This window comes from Arachis ipaensis, chromosome B05 (genome assembly GCF_000816755.2).
Source record: "Arachis ipaensis cultivar K30076 chromosome B05, Araip1.1, whole genome shotgun sequence".
NCBI lineage: Eukaryota > Viridiplantae > Streptophyta > Magnoliopsida > Fabales > Fabaceae > Arachis > Arachis ipaensis.
Genome location: NC_029789.2, coordinates 5,286,309 through 5,309,422, shown reverse-complemented (window position 1 = coordinate 5,309,422; position 23,114 = coordinate 5,286,309). Strand labels below are relative to the sequence as shown.

Sequence of the window (23,114 nt, the reverse complement as noted above, 5' to 3'; positions counted from 1 at the left end):
GAAGAAGAATACGAAAAAGAAAAAGATGAAAAAAAAGAAGAAGAATCAGTAAAAGATGAGGAGAAAGAGTTTTAAATTGTGCAAAATTTATCAGAAAAATAATACTGAAATTTCTTAACAATAACACAAAATTTCTTAGTTTTGTTGCCGAAATTTTGTTACAAAAGCACAAAAATGTCTTCTTTAATGCTGCATTTTTTCCCTTCTTTTTATTCTTCTTTCTTTCTTTTTTCTATTACTCTTATAAAAACATTGCTTTTCATACAATGATTATTTTCAGTGTTGTGTATTTTATTGTGATTACGTTGATATATAATTTTGTGGTTGATGTTGTTGGTTCTTATGCTATACAAAACAAGCATACAAACAAGATTGAATTATGAACAAAAACACATCCAAATTAATTTTGGATCAGCCAATGTCATCAATATGCTTAAAAGACACCAGAATTACTAAAATTACATTCAATGACCTAATTATACAAAATCAAAGTGAACGATACCAAATGCACCTCAATTAACTCAGAAATGCACCGAAACCAACTCATAAATGCATCGAAATTATTTAATGATTATGACACACAAACTCACATCGAAAACAATCACACAAACAAGATTGAATCATGACTAAAAATATATATAAATTAATTTTGGATCAGACAATGTCAACAATATGATAAACATTTGACGATAACGATAACAATAACAACGATAATAATAACAATAATACGTATAAAAATATTAAGATAACGATGATGATCATCATATGATGATGGAGAGGAGGAGGAAAAGGAAGGAGGAAAAGATATTCAAATGAGAAAAGAAGGTGAAAGAGTTGGCGGTGGTAGTGGTGTTGGTGACGACAATAACAAAATAAAAAGATTACAAAAGATGAGAAAAAGAAAAAAAAAAGACGCATCATTAAGAGTGAGAAGAAGAAGAAGAATTTTATGTTAAAAGTAAGAAGTTGTTTATATTTAAAAGTTAATCACGTATAAGTGGCCGTAAATATAAAAAATGTTATAACAATTTGGTTAAACTTGATTAAGTAATTCATTTAGTTGTAGAGCATTATTGTGGAGGCTACAGTAAATTATAAGCATGCTAAGCAAAAATTCACACTTGGGCTTGTAATTATTGGCCCAATTAAAAATCTGCACAGCAAAATTAATTTAATTAATATATCAATCAAAATTAGATTAATAATTTTGCTGTTAATAATGTTTGATCATCATCAATTTAGTTTAGAGTTTTCCAAACTCATCATAGGTGAACCATACTAATGAGTAATAAACCCTAGCCGTCACATTCTTGATTCCCCTGCTTCAGAGACAGAGAGCAAGAACTGCTCTCCCCTCCTCCTCAAACCCTCAGCCCCTCTTGGCTCCTTCCCACTGATCGTCGACCGCCGACCGTTTCCCGCCGCCTTCCACCCTCTGGTCTCTCATCGCTGCCTCCCACTCCAGACCCCTTGAGTGGCTCGGTTCGCTCACTGAAGGTGTCGAGGCAGTCGAGCTCACCGCCGCGGGTCTTCCTCTTTGCATCCCGGTCTTCGCTGGTCTTCCTTCCCATTTTCTCCGTCAGGTTCAGGTATGTTAGCCCTGGTCTTCGCTGGTCTTCCATCCTCTTTTCTGAAATTAGATTTTTGAATTAGGGTAAGAAATTTCTGTGTTCTGAATTAATGAGATTCCAATTAATTTGAGTTTCTGTGTTTTGAATTTCTAGATTTCTGAGTTTTGAATTTGTAAATTTCTGATTAGGTTAACTAATTTGTGAATTTCTGATTAGGTTAATGAATTTTCGACTATGAATTTCTGGTTGTGTAATTTATATTTCAATATCTGAGCAGATTAAACCCAACAGTGTTTATGAAACAAATTTTCCAATTCCCATATTATACTCTTCAATTCGTTTCTATGCTTCTCTACTTATACACTCCTTAAAGATTTGTGTCATATAATTCAAGGGGGACATAACAAACCTCTAGCAGATACATATGCCCAAATGCCATATGAAAATGGAAAGGAAATGATAGTGAAATCAGTTTTTTGGTGCCAATCTCTTTTGGAATATCCATGAGAATTATTGTCCCCCTATTGAGTATTGACAATTTCGTAAGCAGTAGGGGAAAATATTGGCTAAGCAGATTCGTTTTAGGATAGTTATTGTATGGATATGGCAATCAATTTTGGTCAATGAGATCTGGCAAGTGATCAATTTTGGTCAAGAATTTTGGTTCTCTATGTTTGGATTCAATATTTACCAATGGCAACTTAGTTAGGTCAATATAAAACTGCAGAAGTACACTTGCGTTTTGCATATCAGATGGAAAACAATTTTTTCTTTCCATTAATGCAGATTTGATAGAAATTATTTGTAAAATGTTGATTTTTTTTGGAGTAATAAAAATGTTGATTTGTTACTTTGACATGATAATAGTGTAAGATGTTTTGTTGTTTATATTAATCTCCTCGGTGTTTCTTATTCGAAATTGAAATGTCAGTAACTTTTTTTTGGTTTTTCCTGGTGATGGCGTGAATGTCAATATCAATTATTGCACTTTTTCCCTCTAGTCTGTTTCCTAACATTCCATTAACCTTCCAATTTATCTATTAGTTTGTGGCGTTGTGGTCCATAATATAGAAATTTATTATTTTACTTGTCAGTTTAATACAACAAAAAGTTTATATAGGTTGCACATAAATTATTCTATTAAAGTTAACGAGAATATTATCATAAAAAAAAAGTTAACGTGAATATTTATATTTACTATTGGATACTATTAACAAGTGTCTTAAAACTAAGTTAAACGTATTATGGAAATATCTGAGTTGGATTTATGTGATTTTAATTCATGATTTATATTTCTTGATTTATAGAATGTCTTCTTCGGATGCATTGAGTAATACTCTTGAGAAGAGTACTCCATCGGAGGAACCTATAGGCACTAATATTCAAACTATACAAGAGGCTGGGTTCAGAGCACTACCTACAGAGAAAGGCAAGATTCAGAGCACTACCTACAGAGAAAGTGACGGTGAGGGAGATGCAATGGAGCAACTTAGGGTTCCTTCAAGTCTTCTTGGCGATTGGGTTTGCTGGTAGAATCAGATTCCGCCGATTTTGCTTGCTTATTCGGCGACTCGAACGGCAAATCGTGGTCCTCTGCTCTTCCATAAAACGTCCGATCGTACCTAGAACCTAAATAGGAACGGATTGAGCGGGTTAGCTGGCTTGATCTGAATGCAGGAGCGAAGAAATTACGATTTGGAAAAACTAAAGAGAATGTTATTAGTGAAAGGGTTGGCTGCATGTTATCAAACTTGAATCAATTGCAGAAGCTAACAGACAGAAATTTGGGAAAAAAGAATAGTGTGAGGGAATTATTGTTAAAATTGGGTGAGTGGGCTACTAAATAAAGGTTAAGCTTAACATTGTCGCTAAAAATGTCATTTATCTTATTATAGACGTTAATTTGAAATTTATTTAGTTAATTAACTATAATTTTTAATTTAGAGTAAAATTTAATTTTGATAAAAAATATCAAATTGTAAAATTTATAACTTTAAACTATATTTCATTAAAAAAATGCATCAGTAAAAATTAAAATAGATAAACTTAATCTTAAGAATTTGATACTTTTGAATTGAAAAAGAATAAAAATTGTGTATATAGTTAAAAAATGAACTTCCATGAAGTTAATTTTAATTTATTTTTTTATTAAATTAATAAAAATGATAATAAATAGATAGAATAATAAAATGTAGGTATAAAACTAATATTTTGAATTTTAAAAATTAGGACTCTGTTGATTAATGTTGCCATAAATTAATAGTGAGTAAGTAAGTAGTGAGTAATTAAATTAGTTATTATTCTAATTAATCATCGTTAGTATTTTTTACTTTCTAAAATTAGTTAGAATTATTTTATCAAAGATAAATATATACTTTTTTTTTGTATTCTTTTAATACTCTTTTTATAATTTTAACATTCATTTTCAACTGAATCTTTTTATTTCATCACTAAAGCCTCTAAATTAATATATACGGTAGAATTGGCACCCGAAATTACATTTGACTAGAAAAAACACGAACAAAAAAATGTGACAACTACAAAATATAAATAGTGAAATTATATGTATATGATTTAGTCTCTTTAGTTACACTATCATATGCTTTTTATACAAGTAAGGAACATAACTGTGATTATAAGGAATCAAAGTGAAGGTTAGCTAGAAGACAAATTAAGTTAATAAGAAGTTAGTTGGAGTTAGTTTTAGCTTAGTTGGCATCACATATGCTGTACATGTATTCAGTTAGAGTTAATTAGATATAGAAACTTCACCCTTAGATCATAGTGTATATATATATTGTTTATAGCAAATGAAATCAATGCGTTTTACCATTCAACCTTTTCAAGAATAGAGTTTCCACAACAACCACACTAAAAAATTATTGTTAAATCAAAAAAGGAAAATGAGCTGATTTGACTAATTTTAAAAAAACACATGATTCAGAGAGATGATAGGGTTTAAAAATCATATAAAGTAAGAAAATCGTACATTATTAACAACATCTAAAATCAAATAGGTTAATAGTTAAATTCGTTCTTGAAAGGTCATTTATTTTTTAAATTATTCCTCAAAAAATTTTTTTAGTCATTTTAGTCCTTAAAAAATAAAATGTAAGTTAAATTAGTTCTTCCGCTAGTTAGATGATGACGTGGTAAGTTAACGTCACGTGTCATAAGATGATTGGTTGACGTGTCAAGTCAGTGACACCTAACACGCCACGTATTACTTGACATATAAAATAGTTATTTATAATTAAAATAGTCCCTGAAAGTCTAAATGTAAGTCATATTCATCCCTAAAATTTTAAAAATTAATCAAATTAGTCCTTATATAATTTTTTTATTTTTTGTTCATAATATTAAGTTTGAAATATTTTTTACATTATTAATTTTAATTGTTTAAATAAAAAAATTTCACTATAAAAAGTTTATAATTTAAAAATATAAAATTTTAAAATACAAATGACAAAATAAATTTATAATAATTTAATTATTTTTATTATTTTATGTAAAGAGAATTTTGTTTATTAAGGTCTAAAAAATAATGTTAAAAATAGTACTATCAAAAAATATTTTAAATTTAATATTATGAAAAAAATTAAAAAAATTATATAAGGACTAATTTGATTAATTTTTAAAATTTTAGGGATGAAAATGACTTACGTCTAGACTTTCAGGGACTATTTTTATTATAAGTAACTTTTTTACATGTCAAGTGACATGTCAACCAATCATTTTGTGACACGTGGCATTAACCTACCACGTCATCATGCCACGTGGTACTTAACGTGACATGCCATCATCTAACTAACGGAAGAACCAATTTGACTTATGTTTTATCTTTCAAGGACTAATATGACTAAAAAAAATTTTTAAGAACTAATTTGAAGAATGAGTAATCTTTCAGGGACGAATTTAATTATTAACCCAAAATTAAATTATTAGCATACTTTATTAATTTTTCATGGCAACACTCTCGGAAGGAGGGAGAAGAAACCAACAATTGGGAAATTGAAAAAGCCTGCACCCTGATAAATCGAATTTACCTTAGATTAGAGTTTAAATTTGTAAAAAGTATAAACTGCATAAAAATATTTTGAGAGGGACAGAGAGAAACACCAAATTAAGTGTGGAATTTAGAAGTGAAAATCGTTCGATTTCGTTACGGTGATCATTGGGTCTGTGGTAATCGAGAGAATTCATCTCAATTTGGCCACAAACAAATAAAACCGTCGAAAAGCTCCACAAAATTTGGCCACGGAGATGCAAAACGTTGCAAATGGTTACCACAATCATATAGATTTGTCACTGTTTTTCGTTCGTGGGTATCTTTTCGTTGGTAACGCCCGTATTTCTGGTAGTGAATGAACACCGAACAACAAATAAAGTAAACAATACCAACAACCAGTAACAATGAACCAATGATTATTGAACAAAAATTAGTCAAATTACATACCTGACTCGGTGGCTCGGGCTCTATATCTAACTTAAATCGGTGGCTGGATGGCTCTTGGTGAGTGGGTGGTGCTGCAGGTGGCCAGAAACGGTGCTGTGGGTGGTGCCGGGAGGTGGTGCACTGCTGGCTACTGGATGGTGTTTGGTGGTGTAGTGTCGACGACCGCGAGGGTGGTGCTGGCTGGGGTTGGGTGGTGCTGTCCGCAAGGAGGTCTTGGGAGGAAAGGTTCGGCGGTGCTGGGAGAAAGGTTTTAGCAGCGCTGCGAGGTGGTGGGAGGAGGGTTTCGCCAGCGTTGGAAGGTGCTGCAAGAAGGTGGGTTCGCCACCGACCTCGAGACTCCAATGCAAAGAGAGACTGAGCAAAGAGAGCGGCTAGGTTACATTTGGAGTATGGGGTTAATTTTTTAGGATTTTTTTAACATATCGATTCGATTCGATTTGATTGAAATTTTTATTGTCAGAATTAAAAACCGAACCGAACCACAATAAAAATAGCAAAATATGTTTTCGATTTTCAATTTTTTTTATTTGGTTGATCAATTTAATTCGGTTCAAATCGGTTTTAACATCTTTATTATACTCTTAAATATAAATTAAATAATATTATTGACAGCACAGTGCAAACTCGTAGGTACTAGCCCATTAATTTATTGGATCGGATCCAGGAAATTCAACTATTCATAGTGTTTCCTATTGCCAAAAAATGCTTTATTATCTTTTTCCATACTATCTAGTATCTTTCTCCAAAGGAAGTGAGAAGGAATAAAAAAAGAGACGTTGATGTGCTTCAGAACGGTGACACTTGTAACGCCGAAAGCTAGGTGTCTTGCAGCGTGGCATTACTACACTACTCTATCAACACCCATTCATTCACCTACAAATTAAACCAAAAAACAAAGAAAAACAAACGCAGTTGCAAAGGCATATACAGAAATAAAGAATCGTTAATGTCGACGGCAGGAACACCGTTGGATCCGCATGATAAGATGAGGGCTAGGGACGTGAGCAAAGTGGCGCGTGGCGAGCAAGCTCCGAGGCCCCCTCACGAATTCGGCACCGTTTCTCCACCTCCTCCTCCTTCTTCCACGGGTTACATCGACGCTAAGAGAAGCAACCAGGTAACTACATTTTAATGCTATATATATTTATCTTACCTACCTTATTATGATGAATTAGTTTGCATGGCAAAACTCATGAAAACCTGAGTTTCTTGCAAGACAAAGTGGATGTTAATTAACCTTGCCCGCTGATTTTGATGCCCTAATGAAACAGGATGAAAATGGTGCCAAAGTAGCAACCACGGATTACCAAACGCGGCACTGTTACGTAAAGTATGTGGAATATCACAGGTAAGTGGAGATGATAATTATTACAACAATGCTAGGAAACTAAAAGGGTACAGTTAAAAGTCAGTTAAATATCTTTGTGTGAATCTAAAATCTCTACGTAAATAGTCTTTATGTTAGGCATTAGGATGTTTTTTTTTTTTTTTCTAAATTAGATGGTTTTAAATTAGCGACCAAAAGAAATAGAGGGTGAAGAATCATACTTGATTTTTTTGGTTCTATATATTTTTTACTTATTATTTATAAAGTATTGGGTTTACCGTTAATTTTTTTTAAGAACGAAGGGTGAAGGGTGAAGTAATTAAAAGAGTTTTCTTTCGTTCACCAAAAAAAAAAAGAGTTTTCTTTCTTATTAATTATCTTTTTCATTATAATTAAGTGATTTTATTTTTCTTCAAATTAACTAAAAGAGTAAATGGGTAGATGGACACAGAAAGATTTTTGTGCACATAATAAAATTAAAATTCCAATTTACATATTAAAGATGTCTAACCAGACAAAATTAATCTGTTGTTTTCGTTAAAGTTTAGTATATAGGTCATTAAAACGGTGAGTTAGCATTTTTTAACATTATCATTGTATAGGGTATCTTAGGTGAAAAATAACAATTTTATTTATTTTAAAATCAACAAAATATTGTTATTAAAAGATAGAGCATCATTTTTTTAAAAGATAGAAGAGTATCAATTTTTAGTAAAATTTCAAATAACTATTTTTATCTATAACTTAATTATTAATTTTTTAAAGTCACTAATTTCAGCTCTCATCCTAGTTGATTCATCGTCAATCTCACAGTTATATCATCTGAATCCATCTCCTGACTCAAAACAACATTTTGTCTTTCAGAAAATAAATGTTACAATAAATTAGCATCTAAAATTGTTTTATCTCTATATTTATTTTCGACTCATCAAACCAAATGAAATATTCACATATCAATTTAGGTTTTTTTTTTTAATTATTTAAGATGAACAGAACAAGACATAAATAATATAACAAGACATAAATAATATAAAAGAAGACTTTCAATAAAGGAGAATTCTATGGTGCTTACAGCAAAAATAAGTATGATATACTGACCTTACGTGTCAATCAGTGAGGATTGAAAGCAATTTTGTTTTTAAAATGAAAAAAATTAAATTAAAAGAAAACGTTCTATTATAAGTACGTTACAATCATATATCACGTCAATCTGTAACATTTCAATCTTATTGGAATTGATGCATTTATGGCTCCATTATAAAATAAAAAATAGGATAAATTATTCGTTATATTTGAGTAAAAATTGAAATTAAAATAATTTTATTTATAAAATATATATTAACTTAATATTTATTAAAATATTTAATTTATTTATTTAAAAAAATATTTCCAGAATTTGTATTATTATGATACATTATTATTTTAATTAAAATAATAATGTATCATAATAATACAAATTCTGGAAATATTTTTTTAAATAAATAAATTAAATATTTTAATAAATAAAATATTTAATTTATTTATTTAAAAAAATATTTCCAGAATTTGTATTATTATGATACATTATTATTTTAATTAAAATAAAATAAAATTCATTAAAAGTTATTTTAATATGATAAAATTATTAAAATAATGTAATAAATAATTTTTTTATTGAAAAAATTCTGCATATAGACGTAATAGTTAGTTTCTTTAGGAGACATATTTTAGAATTTGAAATTTTTTGTTATAATTTAATATTTTTTCTTTTTCATTTAAAAAAATTTGGTCTCAAATTAAAAATTTTACAAGTTGACGTCATGTATGTCTAACTGACATTCTTAAAACATTTTTCTTTAATTTAATTTTTTTTTTATTTTAAAAAAATTACGTGACTGACACCTAAGATCAATATAGCATGCTTATTTGTGTGATAAGCACCGTAGAACTTCCCTTCAATAAATACAGTTTGAAACCAAATTGCAGACGCGTAGTCTTATACAAAGGACGATGTTTTACCGTTGGTGATTTTAATAGGACTACAAAGGACGATGTTTTACCGTGATGTTTTACCGTTGGTGATTTTAATAGGACTACAAAGGACGATGTTTTACCGTTGGTGATTTTAATAAGGGTTATGATAGGTAACCAATAATTTTTTTGAGGGCAAAAAACCATAATAAGCCAATGTCAGGTCGAATTTACGTATATAAGCTAAAATCAAAATCGTTTCAGTAATGAACCAAAGCATATATTAATATAAATCGAACCAGAGTGGTTCGAATTGCATTCAGTAATAATTCGAACCAAAACAGTTCGAATTACAAATATAGAGATCTAAATAAATCGAACCAAGCTGGTTCGAACTAGCAACGCACGTAATTCGAATCAAGTTGGTTCGAATTATGGAGAGAGAGAAGCTGCACCAAGTAATTCAAACCAAACTGGTTCGAATTATAGAGAGAGAAGCTGCACCGAGTAATTCGAACCAGGCTGGTTTGAATTACACAACCCCTAATTCGATGAAGGCTGGTTCGAATTAGTGGGAGACAAAGCAGTATATATATCGTTGTAAACGTGAGTTGCTCTCATTAGAGGGTGTAAGATGGCTAGTGAGGAGAGTTTTGTTGTTTTGGTTCACTACAGAGGATCCATTAAGAGGAAAATTCGTTCTGGTGTAAAGTTCACAGATAAGGATCTTATCTGTATTGTCGTGAGTCTTACGACGAGCTATGATGACCTTGTTAGATCTGTGCTGATGAAGCTTGGTCTGGAAGGTGCGAAGCGGGTTAAGAAGTTTTTCTATCGCATTCCAATCACGGTCCTCCAGGATACCGTGAAGTATGATTGTTTCACGATTGGTAGTGATGAGGACTTGCAAGTTATGTTTTTTTGTCGGCGGCAGTTTTCGGAGGTGAGGACACCAGAATTGTTGGCAAAGCTGGTTGATGTGGTATCCAGCTCAGGGGGTTCGAACCGGAATACCACCACTTTAGCCACGGCAGCCGGTTCTAGTTCCAGGCCTGCCGTTGCTTCTTCTTCCGTCCCTGTGTACGAGCCAGCGGTCCAACCTGTCGCCTCCCCGTCTTTTGCTGTGGATCTGAATGACAGAGTAGGCAACGAGGTAGGATCATTTGATATTCTGTCGAACGCTTTAGAAGGCGTTGCACCGCTTGGCGTTGGAGACGGATTGTTGGGTGATGCAGAGGATGATGACGTCGAGCCGGATATGATTGATGATGACAGCGGCGATCATATTGGAGCGAGTGAGCCTGCATTGGCGGTAGGTGGTTCTAGCTCTGGCACACAGCAGTATCCACCACATTTTTTCTCTTTGGACTTGGATGCCATGAGGCAGGAGGGGGTTTCTGGAAACTCTGTTGGATTCGGAGCTAGAGATGCGGAAGGGACTACTGGTCTGACAGAGTTCCAGGTTGGTCAGCAATTTCAGGATAAAGATGAGGCCCTGTTAAGTGTGAAGACTTACAGCATCCGGCGAGGGGTACAGTACAAGGTAGTAGAGTTTGATTATCGCCGGTATGTGGGCAAGTGTTCTGAGTTTGGGAATGAGTGCACATGGTTGATTCGACTGAGTCTCCGGCAGCGCAAGGGCATTTGGGAGGTCAAACGGTACAATGGACCTCACACTTGCCTTGCCACCTCCATCTCGAATGACCACAGGAGTTTGGATTATCATGTGATATCGGCGTTCATTATGCCAATGGTTAGGGCTGATGCATCCGTCAGCATCAAGGTGCTCCTAAATGCCACGGCAGCACACCTTGGGTTTAGGCCGACTTACAGGAGGGTCTAGATGGCGAAGCAGAAGGCAATTGCCCTCATCTACGGTGACTGGGATAAGTCATACAACGAGCTCCCCAGGTGGGTGTTGGGAGTTCAGTTGACGATGTCTGGTACTGTTGCAGTCCTACGGACGAGCCCCGTTCGAGTTGGTGGACAAGTAGACGAGTCTCAAGCTTATTTTCACAGACTTTTCTAGATGTTTCCACCGTGCATCGAGGCATTCCGTCATTGCAAGCCGCTAGTTAGCATTGACGGCACCCATCTGTACGGCAAGTACGGGGGAACGTTGCTCATCGCGATTGCACAGGACGGGAACTCCAACATTTTACCTGTTGCATTCGCACTAGTAGAGGGTGAGAATGCAGAGTCTTGGACATTCTTTCTCTCCCACCTTCGACAGCACGTGACACCGCAGTTGGGTCTACTGGTTATATCGGACAGGCACAACGGCATCAAGGCTGCGCTTGAGGCTCCTGACGGAGGTTGGTTACCTCCATCTGCATACCGTGCATTCAGCATTCGACACGTAGCGGCTAATTTTGCCCTTACCTTCAAGGGCAAAGATGCACGGAGGCTTCTAGTGAATGCCGCGTATGCCAAGACCGAGGTCGAGTTTGATTACTGGTTTGATATTTTGCGGTCTGAAGACCTGGGCGATGTGTGAGTGGGCGAACCGGATTGATTATTCCTTGTGGACTCAGCATCGTGATGAGGGGCGGAGATTCGGTAACATGACGACGAATATCTCCGAGTGTGTGAACTCAATCCTCAAGGGTGTCAGAAACCTCCCTGTATGCTCCCTGGTGAAGGCAACATATGGAAGGCTTGCGGAACTCTTTATTCGCAAGGGGAGAGAGGCTGAGGCCCAGATGGGAACCGGACAACAATTCAGTCAGCACTTGGTGAAGTGTATTGAGGCCAACTTGAAGATGGCCAGGTGCTTCACCGTGACTTTGTATGACCGGGATAACTCCGAGTTCACCGTAACAGAGACCACTCCGACTGGTTCTTTCTCATTGGGTAGCTACAGAGTATCGCTTGCCTCTCAGACATGTGACTGCGGGTACTTCCAGGCGCTTCATTTCCCGTGTCAGCACGCACTTGCTTGTTGTGTCTACTCACGGGTTACCTGGACCTCTTATGTTCACAGCGTGTATCGGATTAGTTCGGTATTCAGTGTGTATCGGATGAGATTCACACCTCCGATCCCGGAGGGTTTCTGGCCACCATACGACGGGCCCACTGTGATACCGGACCCTGACAAGAGGCGTGCGAGAGAGGGTCATCCGAGGTCCACTAGGATACGGACGAATATGGACGAGGCAGATCTGAACCGGCCAAAGAGGTGTGGTCTCTGTCGCCAACCCGGACACACACGTCAAAGTTGCCCACAGCTAGCTGGATCGTCTCACACAGGGGGCCATTAGTCGCCATGTTCTTAGTCTTGGTACTTAATTTTTTTAAGTTTCGCGTTTCGATGTTTTATTTAAGCACTCATGTAATTTATTGAGCTTTGTGCGTTGTATTGTGGATGCTGCGTTAACTATTGGACCTCTTATGTTTCACTTTGAGTCTTTCTGTAAGTTTGGTGAATGCAATTTTTAATAAATAAATCTGCATATTACATTGTTATCTAATGCGATGACTATGATAGTCAATGATATAACCAACAAACACCCGTTTTCAGAGTGCAACAACATGAACAAACAAACAAAATTAAGTTGGCTAAAATAACAACAAAACTACACACGGCCACCATACATGAATGAAAATGAAAATTCAACATACATGATACATGAATCATCTAAACAGATGCGAGCTCGTAAAGCAACGACGGAGTACCCGTGTCCTTTGACCTCTGCGGATAAGCGGCTCCTCGTCCTCGATCTCATCCTCCTCCTCATCCGGGGCAGGCTGTGCAGGTGGCGTAGAATGGACGGGTGCCGCAGACAGCCCGACAACTGAATGTGATGCAGCGGTGTAGGCGGATGGTGGTGTACCTCCCAACGCAAAATGGTCAGCAACAGATGTCGTAGGAGGCTCGTTCAGATCGACATCTAAAGGTGCCTGTGTACCAGAACTCTGACCACGCCTCCGGGCAGACACGTCCTCCTGCATGATGACAGTAATCTCGTCTCGAAAGTGTGAACCCTCGAAGTCTGCATCAAGCGTATCTGCGGCAAGAAAGTCTGCCCACTGTGATCCTGGACTAACCCATGGGGTACTCTCCTGAAGAGCCTGGTCATGGCCTGGTACACCAACGAAGTAATCTCCAAAAGGCCCCGCTCCAAGTCCAGCGTCACCAGTGTCAGCCCCGTCACTCATACCTGACCCATACCACTTACCTTCATGTCCGCCATCATAGGTACTACCACCAGCAACTGCAACAGCCACTGCACCATCCCCCCCCACGGGCCCATGCTGATCGTCGTCATCGTTGTCATTGGTCAGGACCGGGGTGGTCCGCCGCAGCACGCCCTCTCTGTCTCCCTCCCTATCGTCGTCCGCCTCCAGCGGGACCGGCATCATCATCCTCCTGCATAGCCTGATCAAGCCACCTCCAGTCACGCTGGCTATGTCGTGTCCCCACACGAGCTCTCCGTTCAATCCGACGTCAGTCCGGCACGTCCTCAACAGGATCCATGTCAGGAACTCTACCAGCACCTCGCTGTGAGGCCTCAACTGGAATAGGAACGGCTCTCGGATCCCCAAGTGCATTTCCGGAGACAGAAACCTCTTTCCATGCTGACTCCACCACTCGAGGAACTCATGCGACGGTCCAGGGTCGGCAACAACATCGAACCTCAGCACGGTCTCCACACGAGAGTCCCAATAGAGATGCCACTTCTGCAAATGGTACGGGAATCATCGATCACCGCCTCTGCCGTCCTTCCACATCAGAAAGTCGATGTTCAGGGCGGGATTCGGACGTGGCTGCACCCTTCCGAACTGTGGAAGAACCCTATCTATCTGATGCCACTCTATGACGGCAAAGTAGATCAGCGACGTCACAGACCGCCACAACGCCATATGCCGAGGCTCCAAAACCTCTGGATGCACAACCTGAAGTACGTCGAGGCTGCTGTACGGCATCCAGATAAACTGCACGGAGAACTCTCCATTGTCAGGGCAACTCATGGACCCAACTCATAAAGTGTGGTTAAATAAAGAAACTTATTAAGTAGCATACTCACCTCCCTGTCCTGTAACCGGTCTATCCGCAGCCTCCACATCTGCACTCTAGGACCCTTCTCGCTACCGGAAGGGTTGTAACCTGACCACCTACATCAAACATGTGTCTTATGGCTACTTAAATGTGTGCTTAGGGTTTGTAATACATTATTAATGAACATGGAGTTATGCATATTAGATTGAAATAGAGAAGGCTGAGTAGAGTACCTCGAGGCCAATGGCCAGCTGAACGTCTCATACCCGGCAGGCCTAAACCGAGGAAATCGCCAGAAGATCCAAGACTGAAGTAGCTGAAGTGGGCTCGCTAACTTGACCACATGTCTGTTCGCCACTCGGCCCATGCACCGGTACAACCATGCCAGTGCTACAGAACCCCAGCTGTAGGTACCTATCTCCTCCAGCCTAGCTATGTAGGGAAGCCATCTGATGTAAATGTGGTTGCCGGACTTGTCCACAAACAGCTGCGTACCCAACAACATCATGATGTACGCATCGGCATATCGCCGCACAGTCTCGTCATCGGCTCCTTCGGGGTACTCACCAAAAGTCTCCTGGAACCAGCTGCAGTTCACTGCGTACTTCTGAACCTGGCTGGGAGGAGGAACCACTCCAAGCAATTCCTCGAACCACACCCAGGCTGGACGGCCACCCTGGATGTATATCTGGAATTCTGATAGGCAACCGCTCACGTAACGCCCGTCCACTGGCAAACCCAACTGGTATGCCACGTCCTGAAGTGTGATCGTGCACTCTCCGAACGGCATATGAAACGTGTGCGTCTCCGGACGTCATCGCTCGACGAATGCACTGACAAGGGCTTCGTCTAACCGGAACCATCTATCATTCAGCCTTGCAAGATGGTATAGTCCGGCCATCTGCAAGTACGGAACGTATCTGTCATCGAGTCGCATGCCCTGCTGCCGCCGCATGCTCCTGATGCATCGCTGAGGCTGCGCATGACATGCACCGCATTGTTAGCATTAAACAACTAACAATAAACCACCAACTAACGTAAAACAGCTAGCATTAAACAACTAACGTAAACCACTAATATAAACCACTAACATAAACTACCAACAGAAACTAACTAAATAAACCACCAACTAAACCACCATCTAACCCGCATCCTAAATCTCTCAACTAAACCACCAGCAATACCACTACGCTTTACCGCTAACATAAATCGCCACTAAAACCAAATGCAAAACTACTAGTCACATATACCGCTAGCACGAAGTTATTTCTGTACTAACCTCGTCGTTGATGATCCCGGTTATATGAGCAACTCCGTCCAAGCGATATAACTGTGCCGGATCGTCTCCCATCAGTAGAGTATTCCGTTCAGGTCTTCGTCGGAGAGAATCTGGGTCGTTTTCTCTAGGATTTGGTGGGGTAGGTGAAATGAAGAGTGGTTCGAATGAGGCTGATTCAAACTCCTTATATAGCCGAATCTTGAGTAATTCGAACCAGGGTGGTTCGAATTACTAATGGAGCAACGAGAAGGGTAATTCGAACCAGCCTGGTTTGAACTACATTTCTTAGTAAATCGAACCAACATAGTTCGAATTAGGATGAGAAAACGTTGAACGTAATTTGAACCGATGTGGTTCGAACTTATATTACACATAATTCGAACAAGGCTAGTTCGAATTATACCAACGATAGCTAACCATGTAATTCGAACCAACCTGGTTCGAATTACCCTTCTCGTTGCTCCATTAGTAATTCGAACCACCCTGGTTCGAATTACTCAATATTCGGCTATATAAGGAGTTCGAATCAGCCTCATTCGAACCATTCTTCATTTCTCCTACCCCACCAAATCCCAGAGAAAACGACCCAGATTCTCTCCGACGAAGACCTTAACGGAATACTCTGCTGATGGGGGACGATCCGGCACGGTTATATCGCTTGGACGGAGTTGCTCATATAGCCGGGGTCATCAACGACGAGGTTAGTACAGAAATAACTTGTTCTAGCGGTATATGTGACTTAGTGGTTTTGCATTTGGTTTTAGTGGCGGTTTATATTAGCGGTAAAGCGTAGTGGTATTGCTGGTGGTTTAGTTGAGACGTTTAGGATGCGGGTTAGATGGTGGTTTAGTTGGTGGTTTATTTAGTTAGTTTTTGTTGGTGGTTTATGTTAGTTGTTTAATGCTAGCTGTTTTACGTTGGTTGGTGGTTTATTGTTAGTTGTTTAATGCTAACAATGCGGTGCATGTCATGCGCAGCCTCAGCGATGCATCAGGAGCATGCGGCGGCAGCAGGGCATGCGACTCGATGACAGATACGTTCCGTACTTGCAGATGGCCGGACTATACCATCTTGCAAGGCTGAACGATAGATGGTTCCGGTTAGATGAGGCCCTTGTCAGTGCATTCATCGAGCGATGGCGTCCGGAGACGCACACGTTTCATATGCCGTTCAGAGAGTGCACGATCACACTTCAGGATGTGGCATACCAGTTGGGTTGGCCAGTGGACAGGCGTTACATAAACGGCTGCCTATCAGAATTCCAGATATACATCCAGGGTGGCCGTCCAGCCTGGGTGTGGTTCGAGGAGTTGCTTGGAGTGGTTCCTTCTCCCAGCCAGGTTCAGAAGTACGCAGTGAACTGCAGCTGGTTTTAGGAGACTTTTGGTGAGTGCCCCGAGGGAGCCGATGACGAGACTGTGCGGTGATATGTCCGTGCGTACATCATCATGTTGTTGGGTACGCAGCTGTTTGCGGACAAGTCCGGCAACCGCATTCACATCAGATGGCTTCCCTACGTAGCTAGGCTAGAGGAGATGGGTACCTACAGCTGGGGTTCTGCAGTACTGGCATGGTTGTACCGGTGCATGTGCCGAGTGGCGAACAGACATGTGGTCAAGTTAGCGGGCCCACTTCAGCTACTTCAGTCTTGGATCTTCTGGCGATTTTCTCGATTTATGCCTGCAGGGTATGAGACGTTCAGCTGGCCATTGGCCTCGAGGTACTCTACTCAGCCTTCTCTATTTCAATCTAATATGCATAACTCCATGTTCATTAATAATGTATTACAAACCCTAAGCCCACATTTAAGTAGCCATAAGACACATGTATGATGCAGGTGGTCAGGTTACAACCCTTCCGGTAGCAAGAAGGGTCCTAGAGTGCAGATGTGGAGGCTGCGAATAGACCGGTTACAGGACAGGGAGGTGAGTACGCTACTTAATAAGTTTCTTTATTTAACCACACTTTATGAGTTGGGTCCATGAGTTGCCCTGACAATGGAGAGTTCTCCGTGCAGTTTATCTATATACCGTACAGCAGCCCCGACGTACTTCAGGTTGTGCATCCAGAGGTTTTGGAGCCTCGGCATATGGCGTTGTGGTGGTCTGTGACGTCGCTGATCTACTTTACCGTCATAGAGTGGCATCAGATAGATAGGGTTCTTCCACAGTTCGGAAGGGTGCAGCCACGTCCGAATCCCACCCTGAGCATCGACTTTCTGAAGTCGAAGGACGGCAGAGGCGGTGATCGATGGTTTCCGTACCATTTACAGAAGTGGCATCTCTATTGGGACTCTCGTGCGGAGACCGTGCTGAGGTTCGATGTTGTTGCCGACCCTGGACCGTCGCATGAGTTCCTCGAGTGGTGGAGTCAGCATGGAAAGAGGTTTCTGTCTCCGGAGATGCACTTGGGGGTTCTGAGAGCCGTTCCTATTCCAGTTGAGGCCTCACAGCGGGGTGCTGGTAGAGTTCCTGACATGGATCCTGTTGAGGACGTGCCGGACCGACATCGGGTTGAGCGGAGAGCTCGTGTGGGGACACGACGTAACCAGCGTGACTAGAGGTGGCTTGATCAGGCTATGCAGGAGGATGATGATGCCGGTCCCGCTGGAGGCGGACGACGACAGGGAGGGAGACAAAGAGGGCGTGCTGCGGCGGACCACCCCGGTCCTGACCATGACGACGATGACGACGATCAGCATGGGCCCGTGGGGGGGGGGGATGGTGCAGGGGCTGTTGCAGTTGCTGGTGGTAGTACCCATGATGGCGGTCATGGAGGTGAGTGGTATGGGTCAGGTATGGGTGACGGGGCTGACACTGGTGACGCTGGACTTGGAGTGGGGCTTTTTGGAGATTACTTCGTTGGTGTACCAGGCCATGACTAGGCTCTTCAGGAGAGTACCCCATGGGTTAGTCCGGGATCACAGTGGGCAGACTTTCTTGCCGCAGATACGCTTGATGCGGACTTCGGGGGTTCACACTTTCTAGACGAGATTACTGTCATCATGTAGGAGGACGTGTCTGCCCGGAGGCATGGTCAGAGTTCCGGCACACAGGCACCTTTAGATGTTGATCTCAACGAGCCTCCTACGACATCTGTTGCTGACCATTTTGCGTTGGGAGGTACACCACCATCCGCCTACACCGCTGCATCGCATTCATTTGCCGGGCCGTCTGCGGCACCCGTCCATTCTACGCCACCTGCATAGCCTGCCCCGGATGAGGAGGAGGATGAGATCGAGGACGAGGAGCCGCTTATCCGCAGAGGCCATAGGACATGGGTATCCCGTCGTTGCATTACGGGCTCGCATCTGTTTAGATGATTCATGTATCATGTATGTTGGATTTTCATTTTCATTCATGTATGGTGGCCGTGTGTAGTTTTGTTGTTATTTTATCCAACTTAATTTTTTTTGTTTGTTCATGTTGTTGCACTCTGAAAACGGGTGTTTGTTGGTTAAATCATTGACTATCATAGTCATCGCATTAGATAACAATGTAATATGTAGATTTATTTATTAAAATTTGCATTCACCAAACTTACAGAAAGACTCAAAGTGAAACATAAGAGGTCCAATAGTTAACGCAGCATCCACAATACAACGCACAAAGCTCAATAAATTACATGAGTGCTTAAATAAAACATCGAAACGCGAAACTTAAAAAAATTAAGTACCAAGACTAAGAACATGGCGACTAATGGCCCCCTGTGTGAGACGATCCAGCTAGCTGTGGGCAACTTCGACGTGTGTGTCCGGGTTGGCGACAGAGACCACACCTCTTTGGCCGGTTCGGATATGCCTCGTCCATATTCGTCCGTATCCTAGTGGACCTCGGACGACCCTCTCTCGCACGCCTCTTGTCAGGGGTCCGGTATCACAGTGGACCCGTCGTATGGTGGCCAGAAACCCTCTGGGATCGGAGGTGTGAATCCCATCCGATACACACTGAATACCGAACTAATCCGATACACGCTGTGAACATAAGAGGTCCAGGTAACCCGTGAGTAGGCACAACAAGCAAGTGCGTAATGACACGGGAAATGAAGCGCCTGGAAGTACCCGCAGTCACATGTCCGAGAGGCAAGCGATACTCTGTAGCTACCCAATGAGAAAGAACCAGTCGGAGTGGTCTCTGCTACGGTGATCTCGGAGTTATCCCGGTCATACAAAGTCACCGTGAAGCACCTGGCCATCTTCAAGTTGGCCTCAATACACTTCACCAAGTGCTGACTGAATTGTTGTCCGGTTCCCATCTGGGCCTCAGCCTCTCTCCCCTTGCGAACAAAGAGTTCCGCAAGCCTTCCATATGTTGCCTTCACCAGGGAGCATACAGGGAGGTTTCTGACACCCTTGAGGATTGAGTTCACACACTCGGAGATATTCGTCGTCATGTGACCGAATCTCCGCCCCTCATCACGATGCTGAGTCCACAAGGAATAATCAATCCGGTTCGCCCACTCACACATCGCCGGGTCTTCAGACCGCAAAATATCAAACCAGTAATCAAACTCGACCTCGGTCTTGGCATACGCGGCATTCACTAGAAGCCTCCGTGCATCTTTTCCCTTGTAGGCAAGGGCAAAATTAGCCGCTACGTGTCGAATGCAGAATGCACGGTATGCAGATGGAGGTAACCAACCTCCGTCAGGAGCCTCAAGCGCAGCCTTGATGCCGTTGTACCTGTCCGATATAACCAGTAGACCCGGCTGCGGTGTCACGTGCTGTCGAAGGTGGGAGAGAAAGAATGTCGAAGACTCTGCATTCTCACCCTCTACTAGTGCGAATGCAACAGGTAGAATGTTGGAGTTTCCGTCCTGTGCAATCGCGATGAGCAACGTTCCCCCGTACTTGCCGTACAGATGGGTGCCGTCAATGCTAACTAGCGGCTTGCAATGACGGAATGCCTCGATGCACGGTGGAAACGTCCAGAAAAGTCTGTGAAAATAAGCTTGAGACTCGTCTACTTGTCCACCAACTCGAACGGGGCTTGTCTGTATGGCTGCAACAGTACCAGGCATCGTCAACTGGACTCCCAACACCCACCTGGGGAGCTCGTTGTATGACTCATCTCAGTCACCGTAGATGAGGGCAATTGCCTTCTGCTTCGCCATCTAGACCCTCCTGTAAGTCGGCCTAAACCCAAAGTGTGCTGCCGTGGCATTTACGAGCACCTTGATGCTGACGGATGCATCAGCCCTAACCATTGGCATAATGAACGCCGATATCACATGATAATCCAAACTCCTGTGGTCACTCGAGATGGAGGTGGCAAGGCAAGTGTGAGGTCCATTGTACCGTTTGACCTCCCAAATGTCCTTGCGCTGCCGGAGACTCAGTCGAATCAACCATGTGCACCCATTTCCAAACTCAGAACACTTGCCCACATACCGGCGATAATCAGACTCCACTACCTTGTACTGTACCCCTCGCCGGATGCTGTAAGTCTTCACACTTAACAGGGCCTCATCTTTATCCTGAAATTGCTGACCAACCTGGAACTCTGTCAGACCAGTAGTCCCTTCCGCATCTCTAGCTCCGAATCCAACAGAGTGCCCAGAAACCCCCTCCTGCCTCATGGCATCCAAGTCCAAAGAGAAAAAATGTGGTGGATACTGCTGTGTGCCTGAGCTAGAACCACCTACCGCCAATGCAGGCTCACTCGCTCCAATATGATCGCCGCTGTCACCATCAATCATATCCGGCTCGACGTCATCATCCTCTGCATCACCCAACAATCCGTCTCCAACGCCAAGCGGTGCAACGCCTTCTAAAGCGTTCGGCAGAATATCAAATGATCCTACCTCATTGCCTACTCTGTCATTCAGATCCACAGCAAAAGACGGGGAGGCGACAGGTTGGACCGCTGGCTCGTACACAGGGACGGAGGAAGAAGCAACGGCAGGCCTGGAACTAGAACCGACTGCCGTGGCTAAAGTGGTGGTATTCCGGTTCGAACCCCCTGAGTTGGATACCACATCAACCAGCTTTGCCAACAATTCTGGTGTCCTCACCTCCAGAAACTGCCGCCGACAAAGAAACATGACTTGCAAGTCCTCATCACTACCAATCGTGAAACAATCATACTTCACGGTATCCTGGAGGACCATGATTGGAATGCGATAGAAAAACTTCTTAACCCGCTTCGCACCTTCCAGACCAAGCTTCATCAGCACAGATCTAACAAGGTCATCATAGCTCGTCGTAGGACTCACGACAATACAGAGAGGATCCTTATCTGTGAACTTCACACCGGAACGAGTTTTCCTCTTAATGGATCCTCTGTGGTGAACCAAAACAACAAAACTCTCCTCACTAGCCATCTTACACCCTCTAATGAGAGCAACTCACGTTTACAACGATATATATACTGCTCTGTCGCCCACTAATTCGAACCAGCCTTCATCGAATTAGGGGTTGTGTAATTCGAACCAGCCTGGTTCGAATTACTCGGTGCAGCTTCTCTCTCTATAATTCGAACCAGTTTGGTTCGAATTACTTGGTGCAGCTTCTCTCTCCATAATTCGAACCAGCTTGGTTCGAATTACGTGCGTTGCTAGTTCGAACCAGCTTGGTTCGATTTATTTAGATCTCTGTATTTGTAATTCGAACTGCTTTGGTTCGAATTATTACTGAATGTAGTTCGAACCACTCTGGTTCGATTTATATTAATATATGCTTTGGCTCATTACTGAAACGATTTTGATTTTGGCTTATATACGTAAATTCGACCTGACATTGGCTTATTATGGTTTTTTGCCCTAAATTAAAACATACTACACCTTTAAACTACCCACCTAAATCTTAATATTAGAATAAATATTCGTACACCTAATAAAATGAACATCCAATATATTTATTGTTCATATTGTTTAGTATTTTCATTGTTTACCTCAATATCATGGTAGTGTTTGTCATCATTAAAAGTTTTTTTTTTTTTTTTACAGTTTTGGGGGTAAAACACATTAATAAACTATTTTAATTTTAAAATTATTTTAATGTCCTATTTTAATTTTCGTTACAAGTCTAAATAATTTTATGTAAATCGAATTAATTTTAATTCTATTTAGCACATGTATACTAGTATTTTAATCTATAATTATATTACGAGAATATAATTTTTTTAAAATTATGTCGGTTTTGTCCTCACATTATAGATTATGACACATAAGATTTATAGAATCAAACTGCTTTTACAAAAAGATTATATGGGATAAAAGTCTTCGTCGGCTAGAAGATCAGGATTTCTGTAGATGAAAAATTAAATAATAAGATTTTTAGTTATTATTTTCATGTGAAATAGTTTAATTTATTGCTAATAATTAATTTTAATAGTCGATATCTAAAATTTGAAATGATTTAATTTGTATACTTTTGATTAGGTGTTAAGTTTGTTGTACAAATAGAAATAATTAGGTGTTAAGTCTGTTGCACGAATAGAAATAATTAATTTTTATCCTTGTTATTTAAAAATAATATTTTTTTCTATATGTATATAAAAATATAATTAGATATTAACATAAAAATAATAATA

At 40.6% G+C, this 23,114-nt stretch overlaps 2 protein-coding genes across 3 annotated transcripts in view; one reads left to right on the top strand and one right to left on the bottom strand.

Annotated features, from left to right (window-relative positions):
* Window positions 6,921–23,114, top strand: part of LOC107642624 (putative cytochrome c oxidase subunit 6b-like) — a 21,979-nt gene continuing 5,785 nt past the window's right edge. Inside the window, exons 1-2 of the mRNA XM_016346032.2 lie at window positions 6,921–7,144; window positions 7,299–7,375. Coding sequence (XP_016201518.1) covers window positions 6,974–7,144; window positions 7,299–7,375 — 248 coding nt within the window. The 5' untranslated portion in view covers window positions 6,921–6,973. The remainder of the gene's footprint in view (window positions 7,145–7,298; window positions 7,376–23,114) is intronic.
* Window positions 13,848–14,724, bottom strand: LOC110271711 (serine/threonine-protein phosphatase 7 long form homolog). Of its 2 annotated transcripts, none has more exons than XM_021122895.1 (3): window positions 14,537–14,724; window positions 14,332–14,419; window positions 13,848–14,239 (listed from the first exon to the last, which is right to left on the bottom strand). In XM_021122895.1, exons 1-3 carry the CDS (start codon window positions 14,668–14,670, stop codon window positions 14,003–14,005), a joined length of 459 nt encoding a protein of 152 aa, XP_020978554.1. In that variant the 5' UTR covers window positions 14,671–14,724; the 3' UTR covers window positions 13,848–14,002. The 2 variants fall into 2 exon arrangements, with proteins under 2 accessions (XP_020978554.1, XP_020978555.1); XM_021122896.1 differs by having other exon boundaries at window positions 13,848–14,200; window positions 14,537–14,723.